General features: G+C 43.3%; 1 protein-coding gene across 5 annotated transcripts in view; it reads right to left on the bottom strand.

Moving 5' to 3' along the window:
- Atg7 (autophagy related 7) overlaps positions 1-18119 on the bottom strand; it is a 272025-nt gene that overhangs the window by 174547 nt on the left and 79359 nt on the right. For all 5 annotated transcript variants that reach the window (XM_029557052.1, XM_029557053.1, XM_029557055.1 and 2 more), the window contains 2 exons: positions 17300-17415; positions 3934-4009 (listed from right to left, as the gene is read on the bottom strand). In XM_029557052.1, coding sequence (XP_029412912.1) covers positions 3934-4009; positions 17300-17415 — 192 coding nt within the window. The remainder of the gene's footprint in view (positions 1-3933; positions 4010-17299; positions 17416-18119) is intronic.

Below are 18119 nucleotides of genomic sequence, written 5' to 3'. Positions count from 1 at the left end.
TGTTCATCCAGGGCACAAGAGCCGAGCATCCCCAAATTCACAGTTCAAGAGACCTTATTAAAAGCAGAAGGCCTGCAGACTGGGGAGAGGGGTGTCAGAGTCGGAGCAATAGGCAAAATGAACAGTGGCTAGAGCCTCTGGCTCCATCTCCACACTGCTTCACTCAGAGTTCCCAAGCTGGCATGCTGCCAGCGCTGCCCTAGTTTTGGCTTTGTTCAACTTTCCTGCATTACGTGAAGAGCATGAACTCAAGAGAACTGAAGAGGAAAGACACACCCTGGATGTGGACGGCACCACCCGATGGACTGGGATACCAGACAGAATAAAAAGAGAAAAAAGAGAAAGGGAGCTGAGCACCAACACTCATCTCTCTCTGCTTCCTGATTGTGGACATAAATGACCAGCTGCCTCCTGCCCCTGGGACCACACCCTCCCCACTGTGGAGGACTGCACCCATTCTTAAACTGTGATCTAAAATAAATCCTTCTCCCTTAAATGGCTTCTGTCAGATAATTTTATCACAACAACAAAAAAGTAACGAATACAACTACTAACCTTCCTTTCTTCTCAGTTTTAAAAATGTGTGTGAGGTATGCATGCATGTGTGTATATGCATGTGCACATGTGTGTGGGCACATGTATGCATACTGAGATTGACACTGAGTGTTTTCCTCAATCACTGTTCTTTTTATATATCAAGGCAGGGTTTCTCACTTGAACTCAGAGCTCACTTTCAAGTCAGCTTGCTCCAGGGATCCCCTTTCTCCTCCTCCCATGTGTGCTGTGATTATAGCTGGGCCACCATACTTGTTCAGCATTCACGTGGGTGCCAGGGATCTGAACATGGGTCCTTGTGCTTGCTGGCAAGTGCTTTACCCACTGGCCCACCTTTCTAGTCTCACTTTTTCAGACAGTGCCTCACTATGTGCCCCAGAGAGCCCCGAACTCTCGATTGCCCTCCCCCCATCTCACCTGCTGGTATTACAGGCATGTACCACCATCTTTCCCTTAATAAAAGATCCCAGTTGGTAGAAAGCAGGAAAACATTGCTGTGCCAAGGCTACCACAAAAGGGTCCTCCAAGGAAGCCTGACCAAAGGTACAACTTACATGAATTGGTTTACATAAAGTTCAAAATCAGACAAAAGCCTCCTTTAACAGTGGAGAGACAGTCATCTCTCTGTTGAAAGAGGCAACGGAGAATCATAGAGACTTTGGTGACTGTGTGCTGGCAGCCATGTTCACTCTGTGATCACTCAGGTCCTATATCTGGTGATTTGTGTGGTTATCTGTATGTATTTTATGCATCCATAAAAATTCACTCTCTTCAAAGACAAAAATGCTTATACCTCTTGCTGATGACTTGCAGAATTCAACCCCTGTGTGTTGGGACAGAGACTGGACAAACAAATAAATGTACAAATCTTCTCCCACACAAGAAGCCTATAAGCCTGTTTTCCCATCATTTAAGGTTTTTCTTTGTCTTTAAGTCCAATTCAAGGTTTCTTTAGAGCGAGTGTTTAGCTGATTTCAGTTATTTGGGGGGGCCTAAATATCATGCCTTTCTTTGACTCTGGCCAATCTCTGGATGGGACCAATTTGTCTGTAGACCTCCAGGGAGGAGCTGAGTGAGACTGGGGCCTCCCAGGTCCCACCAGAGGACAGCAGGGAGAAGTCAGAGCACTTTGCCCACATTACACAAAGACACACTGGAGGGGATCCTGGACTCTCAGTCCAAGGCCAACTGCTTCTCCTCATCTCATTCCAGAGGAGCCAATTAAAAACCCACTCCTTGGGGCACTGAGAAAATGAGTCTGCAGAACCTCACAGGTCATACTTTACAAGAAAAGTACACAAAGGGACTTAGCCCCACTCCAACAGGAAACCATTTGTCCCTAGAGCTGGGAAGGTGAGGGAGGACGAGGAGGAAGAGGAGGGGCAGGAGTAGAAGGAGCAGGAGGAGCAGGAGGAGCAGGAGGACCAGAAGGGCTGAGTCTGCAACAGGGCATTGCAACACAGGCAGAGCTCTGTGGATCTGATGCTCCCCTAATCAAAATACAGTTGTACAAATGGACTGGCTCCACTTGAGGAACATAAAAAAAAGTTGTTTAAATGGGAACTGAGTAACTCCGATTAAAAAGTTCTTTCTCCACTTTCTTTTTTAGACTGTAGCTAAAAAATAAAGGCTTAAAACTTGAAGTAAGCAAGTAATCACACCACATTCTCTCTCTCTCTCTCTCTCTCTCTCTCTCTCTCTCTCTCTCTCACACACACACACACACACACACAGCTTTTTACCATATATGGCGACATTATTCTTCATCCTTTGAAAACGCCAAATGAAGAGATGGCCAATACCCAAAATAATCTTGCAAACAACTGCAAAGGAGAGAGCTAGAAAGCTTGGTAAGTGGCAGGAAACTGCCAGGCTCAATGGGGATGAATATCCCGGGAGGGATGAGTTGCCATGGCACTTGGAAACTCAGGCGCATGCATCTGACACTGGCCACTCCTTTAGGGAGGCTGTTTTACCCTTTGGCCTCATCACTGAGAAAGCCACAGCAGCCACAACTTAAAGGGAGAAACCAGTGCAGGTTTCATTAAAAATTTAATGAAGGCCCTTCTTGGCACACATTCTGTAAAAGATGAGGGCAGGGTGACATGGGGAAGATGTAAATGAGACCCACAAGCAGCCCAGGTCAGCTCTAAGGACAGCAGTTTTGTGTATGTACTGGGAGAGGGTTGACTGCAGGGTCACCAGGCCTGTGGAAATGCTTCTGTGGAAAAGACTGACATGCTGAGGTCACATGAATGCCACATTGGGGGAGTCGAGGGGAAAACTACCATTCCAGGGGTTCTGTGGTTCCTCTTGGACCTGAGCTAAAGCATCTGCTTTCACTGACATGCAAAGGAATGAAGAGATCTGACACTATGATGGGAGGTGGCGGGGACAAAAGGGCTAGAGTAGAGCAGGAGGCCAAGGCTCTCAACGTGCAGGCCAAGGCTCTCTACTGCAAAACCTTTGAGAAAACACCAGTCACTGGAGTTCGGGTTTGGATTACGGCTGATCATTAACTCTCTCTGTGATCATCGGCTAGCAATTCCTTCTACTGACTCATCTTCACCTAGAAGTAACCAGCGGTGGCACAGAGTACTGTTGCTTTCTGCATTCACTCTCTGAGTCCTTGCATATCAAAATACTGAGCACAGGGGGTGGAGTGGCCAGTTGCTGGCAGAGTGCAGGCTTAACATGTGTGATGCCCTGGGGTGCATGTCCAACAAAATACATACATACATACATACATACATACATCAGGTATGCTCACCACCACACTAAAGGGACACCTTCCAGTTATGGGTTGTAACAAATGGGGATAGTGAAGAACGGTTTCCCTCAGGGCAAACCAGGACTGGCTTCATTCCTACAAAAGGCAGCACACAGACACTTGAAGAGGCACTGGGATCCCAGGGCTCACTCACCATGTCACCCTTTTCGGCCTCAGGCACAGATTTTCCCTGAGATGCTGCAGGTTCTGTTTCTGAAAAAAACCCTACTTCTTGGGACAACAGTTGTTTCTGCCTGGTTGCTGGGCCGTCACCTGTTGGCCCTGGTCTCCACGCCTACCAGGTGAGCTCAGTGAGCTCAGTGGGATTTGTAGACAGAACTGCTGTTGTAACAGCAGTGGCCAAGATTTAACCAGGCCTGGCCATCCCCAAAGCTGCCCCTTCTTTTTCTACTGCATGTGGGGCCTGGGCGGCAGCTCAACACTTAAGAGTGACAGGGTTGAGGATTTATTTCCTCCCAGCACATCTGGTAGAACAGAAGGCTTGCTCTCCAGGTCATAAAGCCCCTTGTGTGATTCCCAGCTGGAGAAGGCATGGTGATGGAAGGGTGAAGTGACACCCCCCCAAACTTCATTACCAAATCACTGACCTGGTGAGGAACGAGCCCCAGGGAAGTGGGAGGCTCATTCATGCGGTCATCACTGCTGCTGGCGATGGCATAGCCCCTGTGGGAGGGAAGCAAGGAGAGCACCTCAGATCATCAGCATTCATGGTGAGCACAGGGGAGGAAGATGTGGGTTACACAGTAGGAGTTAGGAGGATAGGAGGATCATCAAAGTGCCCCCTGCCAGGCTACATAAGCTAACAGCAAACTCACTTCCCTGAGAAGGAAGGATAGTCATTAAGAAACAGAAAGACCAGGACTGGAGAGATGGCTTAGCAGTTAAGAGCACTGGCTACACTTGCAGAGGACCCACATGGTGGCTAACAACCATCCTAACTCCAGTTCCAGGGGATCTGACACCTTCTTCTGATGTCCGCAGGCACTGCATGACACAGGTGCACATACATGCAGGCTGTACACTCATACACATAAAATAAAAATAAAATATTTTAAAAGAAAAAGACATGGAAAGACCAAAGTATGTGAGCACTAGTCTGTCTGTTCCATCCCTTAACTGTGAAGCAGCAGGGAGGGTGGCTGCAAAGGCACAGCAGAGGCATGCTAAACAAACTGCCAGGTGCAAGGCTTTTAGCCCTTGCTCCTTCTCTTCCTCCCTTTCTCTCTCCCTGCTTTCCTTAAACTGCCAAGCTCAGGAACTACCACCTTCCTCCCTCTTTCTCTCCTCCTTCCTCTTCTCTTCCCCACTCCCTCTATCTTATTACATTCTCATACTAATCTGTAAAGGCTGGCCTTGATCTCCTGGGCTCAGGGATTCTCCCTGTCAGTTGCGTAGCTGGGACTGCAGGTATATATCACCATGCCCAACTCTAGCCTTAACCTGCTGAACTGACTGCCACATGAATGGAGGAAGGAGAAATAAAGGGAATTAATCAAGCAGAAAAACTAATGTACTTCTCCTCGAAGAGAAGTGTGGGGCTCACCCATGTCACAGAAGCCCAAGACATGGGACATGGTTTTGGATCTATGACCAGGACAAAGTGGGATGGGAGATGGGAGATGGGAGAAGGAGAGGGAGAGGGAGAGAGAGAGAGACGGGGGGGAGAGAGAGAGAGGGAGAGGGAGAGAGAATATGAAACATAGAAGCAGCTCAAAAAGATTTTACTTCCTGATAGGAGTTAGCAAGAAGCTTGGATTAGGTAAGGATGGTGAAAAGAGGTGACAAAGCAAAGAGGACAAAAAGCAGTTCATTCCCCCTTCGCTCTCTAATGTCTAAAAGCCACAGAGACCACCAACGCTACACAGAGAATCTCTGAATGACATCATAAACAGAATACTTAAGTGAATTTTTTATTTTTATGTTTATTTATTTTATGAGTATGTATGTCTGCCTGAGTGTATATATGTGTACCACATGGATGTAGGAGCTCAAAAAGATCAGAAGAGGGCATCAGATTCCCTGGAACTGGAGTTATAGGCAGTTATAAGTCACCATGTGGGATCTGGGAACCGAACCTAGGTCCTCCACAAGAGCAACAGGTGCTCTTAACTACTAAGCCATCTTTCCACCCCCTACTTATGTGTGCCTTTCTTGGAACTCAATCTTGATGGAAAATAAATGCTTTAGAAATTTGGTTCTCTGCTTCTATTATAAACAGCAGAGCACAGAGCTCAAGAGCAGTATGCAGCCACACTAGTTGAGAGACACTCATGTGTGAGTCTCAGACACCATGCTCAGCTGCCCCATGAGAAACAGGACTAATAGGAGCTGGAAACAGTTCTGTGGTTAAGAGCACTTGCTGCTCTTGCAGAGGGCCTGGGGTCGGTTCCCAGCATCCACCTGGCAGCTCACAATCATCTGCAATTCTAGTTTCAGACTCCAAGGCCCTCTTCTGGCCTCCTTGGATACCAGGCACGCACGAAGTATATACATGTACATGCGGACAAAACACTCATACATATGATATAAAATCAATAAATCTTTTTAAAAATGGGACTAATAAGCAGGTGGAGTGGTACAAATTTGTAATCTCAGCACTGGGCAGATGAGGTAGGAAGACTGCCCTAAGTGTGAGCAGTCTGGGTTACACAATGAGATCAAGGCAAGCCCGGGAGGCAGTGAGACTCTGTCCAAAAATAGTAACAAAAATATGACTAACAATATCTTTTTCCTTTTAAGTTTGATAGGGGATTGAATTAGTTGGCAGCTATAAAGTATTTGGAGCAGGGTCATGCACAAATGTTTGAAAAATAAATTATAGTGAGTCTGCTGTACTGCCAGGTGTGGGCACCTGTCTGCCATCAGGCTGGCTTCACTGTCCACAGCTCATTATGCACACCAAGAGAATCTATCACTTTTTTCTTTTTTTTTCCTTCTTAAAACCATTAACTCTGTTTTTAAAATTAGCTTTTGTTTTCGTTTCACTGCAATAAGAATCAACCCTGTTGTCTATAAATCATAAAGTAAGGTCTTCTCTTTGGCTGGAGAAGATAGACTGTCAAGACCTTGACTGTGCTAACTTTTGTATCTTGGGTATAATAGATACACAGAACATTCAACATCTGGACTACTCAAAGGCTCATGGTCACGTTGAAACAAAACATCAGCCTACTCACTTCTTTACTCTCATGCAAGCCCCGAACACTATGATCAACTAGAACACTATGATCACCTAATAAATATTGAGATATTTTTACAACTGGAGCAGAACTGGTGGGCTAGAGGGATGTGACCAAACACTGAGAATAAACAGAAGAATGGGTCTGTGGTTTGGATGTGTCAGTCACTTAAAACTAGGATGAAACTGAATTGCCAGTGTAGTAGCATCTAGAGGTGATGGGGCCAGTGGGAGGTAATCAAGTTCCGGGGGAGGGGGGTAACACCATCATGAATGGATTGGTGAGTTCCTTGAGAGTCTGGGTTGAATTCTCTTACTAATGCATCAGGCCTGTGGGAGAGCATTAATTTTCACAGGACTAGATTACCAGGACCCTCTCTTGCCCAGGCTAGCCCTAAACTCCAGAGTACCTGGGACAACTAAGTATGTGCTACTGTGCCCAACTTAAGAAACTTCAAAATTGAGCCCTGATCTCAGCAGACTGCCAGAGTGCTGAGTTCTGGACGGCCTCTGGCCTCCCTCTGGCAGAGGGCCCAAGAACACAGGGGACTGCCTGAGAGCCCCCAATCCTGCCTCCACTTGCTGGTGAGCTTCCCCTAATTGTGTCATATCCATGCTCCTGCCTGGAATTTCATGAAGCCCCTCCTTAGACCCCAGGGCAGATCTGGCTTTGGTAGGCTAAGGCTGAGATCCTAGCAGACAGCCTGAGAGAGTGGGTTTCAACTTCCACTAGTGTAGTGGCTCTGATCTCAACAGATCACCAGAGAGTACTGAGTTCTGACCTCCCTCTGGCATAGGAGCTGAGAACACAGGGGACTGCCCAAGAGTGCCTGGATACTGCCTCCACGTGGTGAAGGAAGCTGGAGTGTACCTGACTGGAACCTGAAATGGGCTTTTGTGGGTACTCCTGAATAGCTGATCTGAAAGCATCAGTTCCCTCCAAATTAAATCTGAGAGAACCTGAACCCTGTACCAACCAGCTTTACATAACCAATAAAGAAGGGATCTAGACACACTGATAATACAAACAGAAGCACATTTCAACTTAATTCTCATATCAGAATCATAAACAAAAAAAATTCACATGCAAAAATCACAATGAAAGAATAAGATAGAAAGACAAAATACTATGTCCCCACCAAACACCACCAATCCTGTAGAAGAGTTCTATAAGGAGAACCCCCTAGAGATAACCCAGGACACTGAATTTAAAAGAACAATCATAAACATGATCAAGGAATTCAACGAATTTAAAGAACACACGAACAAACAAATCAAAGAACTAAAAGAAGATAGGGATAAACTTCTGAATGAATTCACAAAAGAAACAGAAACGACATTGAAGAAAACTCAGGCAGAAATGAAGAAGGAAATGAAAAATTCAATAAGTCAACATGAAACAACAGAGGAAAGCCTCATCACTAGAATGAATGAAATAGAAAATAGAATATCAACACTGAAGGATAAAGTTGAAGAATTGGACCACTCAAACAAAGACTATGGAAAATGTAAAAAAACACAGGAATGGAATATGCAAGAGATGTGAGACACCATGAAAAGACCAAATCTACAGATCGTAGGAATAGAGGATGGAGAAGAATCTCAGGTTGATGGTATTGACCAGATATTAAACAGGATTATAGAAGAGAATTTCCCAAAATTATGGAAAGACATCCCCATACAAATACAGGAAGCACATAGAACACCAAATAGACAGGATCAGAAAAGAAACTCCCCACGATACATCATGGTAAAAACACTAAATGTACAGAACAAAGACACAATACTGAAAGCAGCAAAAGAAAAACAAGTCACATACAAAGGAAAAGCCCATCAGAATGACACCTGACTTATCAATGGAAACTATGAAAGCCAGAAGAGCATGGACCAAGGTTATTTCCAGTTCTACATGACAATAGATGTCAGCCCAGAATACTTTACCCAACAAAAATGTCTATTATAGTTGAGGGGGAAAGAAAAATTTTCCATGACATGAATAGCCTGAAAGAATACATGTCCACAAAACCAGCCCTTCAAAGAATAATTGAAGCAATATAGAAAATGGAGAGAGAAACGACTATACCCCAGGGGCAATGAAAGAAAATAAAGGTATAATTGAAGAAACATAAAACTAGACAGAGAACACAAACACCAATCAAAATGATGGCAACCAATATACATCTTTTAGTAATAACCTTAAATATAAATGGACTGAATTCCCCAGTCAAAAGACGCAGGCTAAGGGAATGGATTAAGAAACAAAATCCATCTCTTTCCTATCTACTAGAAACCCATTTCACCTTTAAGGACAGGTACTACCTTAAGGTAAAAGGATGGAAAAGAATATTCCAAGCAAATAGCACGAAGAAACAAGCAGGGGTTGCAATTCTAATATCTGACAAAATAGACTTCAAAGTAAAACTAATCTGAAGAGATAAGGAAGGTCACTTCATTCTGATCAAAGGAACAGTTAACCAAGAAGATATTACAATCCTTAACATATATGTACCAAACTCTAGTGCACCCAAATTCATAAAAACACCACAGGACTTTAAAACACAGATTAACCCCAATTCAGTAATAGTAGGGGATGTCAATACCCCACTGTCTCCATTAGACAGGTCAACTGGACAAAGAATAAACAAAGAGACATCTGAATTAAACAATACCATATACCAAATGGACTTAACAGACATCTACCAAGTATTCCACCCAAGCACCAAAGGACATACTTTCTACTCAGCACCCCATGGAACCTTCTCCAAAATCGACCATATACTGGGGCACAAAACAAAGCTCAGCAAATACAAAAAAATTGAAGTAATTCCATGCATTCTATCAGACCACAATGCAATAAAGCACAAAATCACACTGGACAAAGCCCTAGTCACTACACAAACTCGTGGCAACTGAATGGGTCAAAGGAGAAATTAAGAAAGAAATAAAAGAATTCCTGGAATTCAACGAAAAGGACAATACAACACAACACAACATCCAGGACATTTTAAAAACAGTCCTAAGTGGAAAATTTATAGCTATAAATGCCTACATTAAAAAATTAGAAATAGCCCAAATAAATGACCTAACATTGCAACTCAAGACACTGGAAAGGCAAGAACAAATGAAACCCAAACCCAGCAAAAGAGAAGAAATAACATAAATCAGAGCAGAAATCAATGAAATACAAAGAAAGAAAACAATACAAAGAATCAATCAATCTAAGAGTTGGTTCTTTGAAAAGCTAAACAAGATAGACAGACCCTTAGCCCAGTTACCCAAAAGAAAGAAAAAGCAAATCCAAAACAACAAAATCAGAGATGAAAGGGGAACTATCATAAAAGACACCCAAAAGATCCAGACCATTATAAGGCAATATTTTAAAAACCTGTACACTACTAAATTTGAAAATCTAAAAAAATGGATGGATATCTAAAATCATGGGAACCACCAAAGTTAAACCAAGAAGAGATCAACAGTTTAAACAGACCCATAACACATAAGGATACTGAAACAGTAATACAAAGTCTCCCAACTAAAAAAAGCCCAGGCCAGAAGGATTTACAGCAGAATTCTAACAGACATTTAAAGAAGACCTCCAATCAATACTACCTAAATTATTTAAAATTATAGAAACAAAGGGAGGACTTCCAAATTCCTTCTATGAAGCCAGCATCACTCTAATACCCAAACCAGGTAAAGACACAACCAAAAAAGAAAACTATAGACTCATATCCTTAATGAACATAGATGCAAAAATTCTCACAAAATACTTGGAAACCGCATACAGACACACATCAAAAAGATCGTTCACCATGATCAAATAGGCTTTATCCCAGAGATACAGGGACCATTGTAGCATCAAATTTTGACAAATGCTATGGAAAACTCAAATCAGAGGGGCGATGTACAGGGAGCATTTGCTGTTCCGAACACTTCTGCTGTGTCCTTAGTGATACACATTCCAGTTTAGAAACAATTTCCAGTCTGTTTTCAGCCATAGGCCCCTGTGCTGAGGGCAGGTAGAGGAAGACAGCAGGAAACATGGGGAGGGGGACATTGGGGGCCATGGGGGGATTTTGAGTTTTACTTGGGGTGAGCTGTGGTCGTCTAGGCTTTGAGATGCATTATCTTCTGATGTATCTTCTAGGAGGGTTTTCCTGGTCGCAGTTTTGAAAACAAACTGCAAGGTAGAAAGGAAAAGGGTGGTGAGAACTGGTTGAATTCTGAGCTAATTCTGGAAGTAAACATAGATGTGTTCCATTAGATATACAGCCCAAGAGAAAGGAAGACAGACAGCACCCAAGGTCTTTTTCTGTGAGTAATTTACCATTTAGTAAAAGCTGGGGAGGCGTTCATGAAGGCATTTTGACACACAAGATGAAATTCGGTAGTTTAAGATTTAAATGTGAGATATCGGTGTTCATCTGCTTTTCGAAACCTAGACCAGTTGAGACTGTATATCAAGTGAGAACATTGGAAACAGGGATGGGACTTAGGTCAGGTCTTGGGATGTTCTTTGTTGTGAAGAGAAAGGGCCTGTGGTGATAGGAGGCTGTAAAGCCAAATTCTCTTCTGGGAGGCCCGTGCTGCGCACACTCTCAGTTCCCAGGCCCTCTGTGAGGCATGTTGTTGTTGGGGACCCCTGCTGTTTGGGTTGCAGTCTCTCCATGTCCGGATAGCCTAAGGGGCTTGGCGTTTGATGTAAAGACTCCCCTTTCCAGCAGGGTGCCTCCTGCTCTCCTCCTGGCTCACCTTTGAAGTAGCCGCCACAGATGCCTTATCGGAAACATGACCTCTGGCATAGAAACTACCAGGTTTTTTATAATCAGGCATTGTCTGACAGCCTGACTGATAGAAGCCCACTGCCTCATGTAAATAAAGCATCCTACAGAGCACCTACCAGCTGAGGCTTTTGCTACTACCTTCACACTATAAATCTTCTAGTTTCACTCTAATAAAGCGGAGCTGTATCACTGAGATCATTGAACTTGGCTGATCTGTGTCTCACTACGCCTGCGACCAGCCTGTGATTCAGTCTCCCCGGAGGAGCTGTCCCCCGTCAACATTCACTTGCGAAGCTTCTGCGTTCGCCGTTCCTGCACCTCCCCCTGCCCTTGTGGTCCGGTGGCCATGGACCGCGTGCACAGAGGAAGTGTCCCGCAGCTGGTGCAGAGTCTGCACTCTCCACGGCCGCTGCAAAACCCGCCCGGGCAGTTTGACCAGCCGATCTGGATCTCCAGAGCCCCGTTTGCACTTCCCGGCAGCGGCAGCCGGCAGCCGCGGAGAGCCAGAGAGACCCTCCCAGCAGCACGAAACCCGCGCACCCCAGCCAACAGCAGCACGGCCCCGCCGGCGCTACAACAGAATATATCTGACCAAAGACACCAAAGATTTCTATAATGAAAATTTTAAATCATTAAAGAGATTGAGGAAGACACCAGGAGATGGAAGGACCTCCCATGCTCATGGATTGGAAGAATTAATATTGTGAAAATGACCGTCCTACAAAAAGCAATATATAGATTCAATGCAATCCCAATCAAAATCTCCAGACATACTTCACAGAATTAGAAAAAGCCACCCTTAAATTCGTATGGAAACACAAAAGATCCCAGATAACCAAAGCAATCCTGAGCACAAGGAACAATCCTGGGGGGCTTACTCTACCAGATCTCAAAGTATACTACAGAGCTATAGTCATTAAAATAGCATGGTACTGGCACAAAAATAGACACATAGATCAATGGAACATCATTGAAGATCCAAACCTGAGTACATGCAATTTCAGCCACCTGATATTTGACAAAGGTGCTAAGAACACACAATGGAGGAAAAGACAGCATCTTCAACAAATGGTCCTGGCAAAACTGGATCTCCATTTGTAGAAGAATGAAACTAGATCCTTATCTTTCACCTTGCAGAAAAGTCAACTCCAAATGGATCAAAGACCTCAATGTGAAACTGGAAACTCTGAAACTATTAGAAGAAAATATTGGCAGTAACTTACAAGATACAGGCATAGGAAAGGATTTTCTAAATTGGACAGAAGTTGCTCAGGAATTAAGGTCAGCAGTCAAAAAGTGGGACCTCATTAAACTAAAAACTTCTGTACAGCAAAAGAAACAATCAAAGAAGAGAAAACCCACAGAATGGGAAAAAACCTTCACTAGTGACACATCTGACAGAGGTTTAACATCCAGAATATATAAAGAACTCAAAAAACAAACAATCAAGAAACCAAATGACCCAACTAAAAGATGGACTAAAGATCTAAACAGAGAGTTCTCAAAGGAAAAATGATGGCTAAGAAACATCTCAAAAAGTGTTCAACATTGCTAGTAATTAGGAAAATGCAAATTAAAAACACCCTAAGGTATCACCTTACCCCAATCACACTGGCTAGAATCAAGAAAACAAATGATACCAAATACCGGGGAGGATGTGGAGAAAGGGGAACGCTCATTCACTACTGGTTGGATTGCAAACTCCTGAAACCTGTATGGAAAACAGTGTAGAGTACTCTTAAAAAACTGAAAATGAACCTACCATATGACCTGGTTATACCATTCCTTGGCATATACCCAAAGGACTCATCCTATTGTAGAGACACTTGTACAACCATGTTTGTTGCTACTCTTTTCACAATAGCTATGAGATAGAAGCAACCCAAGTGTCCCTCAACTGACGAGTGGTTAACAAAATGTGAGATATTTACACAATGGAGTTGTATTCAGCAGTAAAGAAAGATGAAATAATGAAATTTGCAGGTAAATGGATGTATCTAGAAACTGTTATACTAAGTGAAGTAACACAGACTCAGAAAAACAAATGACATATGTTCTCCCTCATATGTGGATCCTAGCACCAAATCCTTTTTAATTTCAGGTCCTTTTAATAAGATGATGCTGTACAGTAGTCTCTTCTGCATGAAGTAACTACCATCATCACAACTTCAGCTGAGCCTGATCACTAAACATCATCACAACTGGGCTTGTTGACGGCTATGCTCATTCATTAAAGAGGGCCAAGCAGGGTCACCGGACCCTCACTGGAGTATCCAGCCACTGTACTCAGCCAACTGTATGTAATTTGGCCGTAATCACACATGGCCTCCTGAATTTGGGGAGAGCTAAAGTATACAATCTGGGGAAGGCTAGGAAGAGAAGGCATGACCCATGCTCTGTAAAGGTTTTCCAGTGGGCATACCCTCAGGTCATACACACACCTCAGCAACCCCTCAGTTATCTCAGTAAGTAAGCTCAATAAATTCATTGGTTCCCCAGTAAAACTTTAATCAAACATTGGCTTGACACTAGACACTTAAAAGCGAATTAGCATTGCTTAGCATCCCCAGGAAAAGAAGTCTCACAACAGATGGAAAATTCATTTGTTAATGCTATTATATCTCATAATTATTAAAAAAAAAGAAAATATAAAAGATGTTAAAAGCATATGGGAATGGAGATATTTTCCAAAATAGACATAAAAAATGAGAAAGCCTAAGCAAGTGATGAGGTCTGTGTAGGTTTGTTATGATATATAAAGAATGACACAAAAATAATATGCACATAATCTTAAAATTTCTATGGTTATAGTTTAGTCAACTAGTTTAAGGAACGAAATATATATTTCGTCAAGGTTTATCTGAGAATATTTGTTTTTTTACCCAAGCCTTATCTACATAGCACATGATAATTAATAGCACAGACTGGTGGAACTAACCTTACTGGACGTTTAACGCCATACTTTGAGGCCTATACTAATATGGTCAGAGGGACTTAAAGGACAGTTTTGTCCCTTGCCCTCCAAGGTTGACCAAGTTCCAGGGACTATGGAACATCTCTCAAAATGTCCTTTAACTGTGGTGAGTCACCTGTCCTCTTGTTCAGGGAGGACACGGAGACCCCACAAGATGGATTTGAACCAGTGTCCACTCTACAAAGAGGAGGGTCAACTTAGAGGAAACAACTCATTCATGCTTCCAAGTGAAGCCAGACATGGTTGAGCAGGACCTCTGACTTACCTTCACATAGATGGAACTGGTAAAAGAAAGGCGCCAGGAGCTCCTCCCAAGCCCATATGACCCCTGAGGAACAGAGCCTTAAATAACCTTAAGTGTGAAAAAAAATTGACTTATTTGGGCCAACTGTATGGTCTTAAACACTCAAAAGGAAAATATAACCAAAGAGTAAAGTCATCAGTATATTTCGTTAAGAGTTCAAGGGATTATATGTCCAGAAATTAGACTTAGATCCATATAAAAAGTTATTTAGACAATTATTTCTCATTGATGATTTTTTCCTAATCAGAAAGTGCTGCTCAGATGTAAGACTTCAAATCTTGGTCTGCAATACTGTAGTGCTCACCTGTACGTAAGAGAGACAACCTGCTACTGTTCTAAAATGGTGGTTGAATTTGTTTTCTCTCCCTATCTAGATGCCTTTGAGAGGGAACAGACACTAATTCTAACTGCTCCAACAGCTAACGAAATACCTGAAAGCAAATCTGAATCCATCACTCTAGAGTCCAGCCTTGAAAGACAAAAGAAAAATGAGGAGGAACTCAATAAGATGCCTTTGGAAGCCCTTGGCAAGAAATTCCAATGGACTTTCATATGAACGTTTGAAAATTGCCCTGTTCTGACTTTTTTCTAGTTCCCTGTCTAGAACTTGTAATGCTAATTACTCTTACCTTTGCTTCTCCTTCACATCTCCTATTCATGATTCAAAGACTTTCTTTTCCTCCTTGAGATAAGAGTTATGCAATTTGGGAGTCTTTATATAGACCTCACTGAAGGGGTACTCCAATTGCCTCACCCTGAGTCCCTGTTCAGCATGGAAGACCAAAGCGGTCTGCATCCTGATTCCCTATTGGCAATTTGGGTAACCTCTTCAGAGGATGGTGTGATAAGAACAGGAGGTAGGAATTGGCTAGGTAGGGCAAAAGGACTCCAAAGAAAAGTAGCCAGTTTCTTGGCTAAAAGTCCAAATGTCCTTGGGCCTCTTAGCAACATACTCCATGCCAAAGGCCAAAAATGTCAAAAATATTTGGGAGCTTTTATCTAATCCTTAAAAGAGTTTAGGGTTAGCTCTTCAGAGAAGAGAATGTTCAGAGTAGCCAAAAGCCCCATAAAAATAAATAAATAAATAAATCAAAGAAGAAGAAACAGTACATGACATTATCAGAAAAAAGTGAGGGGGAGATATGGGAGGAGTTGGAGGGGCGGGGGTGGGCATGGATTTGATCAAAACACCTTATATGCATGTATGAAATTCTCAATAAATTATTTATTTAAAAAAAAACTTCAGAATTAACTGGGTATATGATCATATTAAGGACGTATCCTTTGTCTTTACGGGCACAAATAGTAGAGATAAGTACTAAAAGACACTGATTATGAAATGCTATGTGCTGAGTATGCGTTAAGACAGGATAGTAGGAAAAGGACAACAGCAGAGATGGGGACAGACAGATACTCACTGATCACCGGTTAGCAAATAGACAGCGGGACAGATACTCACTGACCATGTGCTGCAACTGTAGACTGAGGGTGTTCACAGAGGGCTTAATATGGTCACGTCTTAGTTCGTACATGTTTGAATTTTCAAGAATAAGTTTTACTGTTTGTTATTTATCAAAACTAGGCATATGAAAAGGTAATACATATTAAAAAGAAGCAAGAAAAACTCAGACAAGAGGGTCAGACCCACAAGAGAGCCACGAGCCACACACAAGCAAAACCTGCTAAAGATTACCTGCCAAATCATGACTCAAGGTCCTCATAGAGTCAAACAGACTGAAATCACTTCAGTAGAGAAAAAGAACTGTATAAAATAAGATCAAGCGGAAATTCTAGACCTGGAACATAATCATGGTAGTCAAAACTCAATGGACCAAAGCGTGGGGAGAGAAAATAATGGAAAACAAAGAATAAAAGACACATAGGCTGACTCAAACCGAGATGTAACTGAAGTCTCAAAGAAGGAAGAGGGAATGGGGAAGAGGCAATATTCTAAGAGATAGAGCCAAAAACTCTCCATAAGCCATGGGTGCAAGAAGCCCCAGAAGGCTGAGCCAGAACAAACCAGAGCAGGTGTATGATCACAGCACTGATCACCAGAGAGGGAGATCATGCAAAGCCACTGGGAAAACAGCAGGGAGAGAGGTAAACTACTTAAAGGAGCTGCAGTGAGAGAACTCAGCAAGGAGAGAAATAGAGCTAGTGCTGTAGTTCAGTGGTACAGTGCTTGCCTGGCACACACAAGGCCTTAAGTTCAATCCCCAGTGATGAAGAGAGAGAGGGAGAGGGAGACAGAAGGGAAGAGGGAAAGGGGGGGGAGAGGGAGAGAGAGAAGGAGAGGGGGGAGAGGGAGAAGGGGGGAGTTTGGGGGAGGGGGGACAGGGAGAGGGGAGACAGGGAGAGGGAGAAGGAGAAGAGGGAGGGGGGACAAGGAGAGGGGGGAGAGGGAGAGGGACTATGACTTCTAGTATAGAATTCCATCACACAAGAGAAACTTCCTTCAAACATGAAGATATTTTCAGAAAAAATCTAAAATCCTGAAGGGAATTGTACAGACAGAAAAAGACACCCCAGGTCAGAAGCTGAAGACTCAGAGTCTTAACATATGTAAGAAACTTTCAAAAATAAATGTGAAGATAAGGTTAGTCAAAAAGAGTAAAAATTCTGAGTCAGACTGAGAAGAGGCTTCGGGGACAGAGCTGAGCGAGTGCTGATAAACTCTCGGCTCAAGCACCATCCTGGGCTCCAGACTCACCCTTCTGGATGCTGCAGGACAGAAACCATCAGCTCCACAGCCAGGGCACCTGCGATCATGGCCAGGCCTGGGCGGCTTACTGTGCACTGCTGATCCAATGTCCGGTCTCTGGTTGACTGAAGAGAAACAATCACTGACATGGGCAGAATATTCTAGTCCAGGTGGTCCTAGCTGAACCTGAAACTCCCTACAACAAAGCTTTAAACACAGCCAGATGCTTGCTGTTGACAATGAACAGTCAGCCTCACTCTACAATTTCTTGAGAAAGGTTACAATAAACAAAATGTAGGCTATGTGATTAGATGAGGTTAAAAAGAGATCTGGACATCAACCAACAGTGGGGCGGCAAGTCCTTGTGTTGGCATTCTGCTCGTCTAGGGGACTCCATTCGCTGCTCTTGTGCTTGGTGAGTAAGAGGAGGAACCATGGGTAGAAACAATCATGGAACAGCAAGGGACTGGTCCTGCCACTCTCCCTGAGGTAACAGCTCAGAGTGACCCTGGCCCTGGGACTTCTGGGAGCCACAATCTCTATCCTGCTGTCCTGGCCACCCACATATCCTTGTAATTGGGCATCTCACTACCTTGACTGAGGTCCTAGGGCTTAACTACAAACATTTTTGCTTCCACCTGGCATCACACATAAGCAGTCACTAGGTCAATCAAAGAAATTCTAATCTAACTAGGAGCAAATCCAAGAGTTCATTCGATGCTATGAAAATATGGCCTAATAAACAGATATGGCTGTACCACTGAGGGGCCACAATCTGAACCACAGGACACACTATATGCTCGAGTACCACCATGCAGCTCATTAAGCT

The sequence above is a fragment of the Nannospalax galili genome, unplaced genomic scaffold (assembly GCF_000622305.1).
Source record: "Nannospalax galili isolate Female #2095 unplaced genomic scaffold, S.galili_v1.0 scaffold406, whole genome shotgun sequence".
Taxonomy (NCBI): Eukaryota; Metazoa; Chordata; class Mammalia; order Rodentia; family Spalacidae; genus Nannospalax; species Nannospalax galili.
The sequence above is the reverse complement of the archived record's forward strand: the minus strand, read 5'-3'. Positions and strand labels throughout refer to the sequence as shown.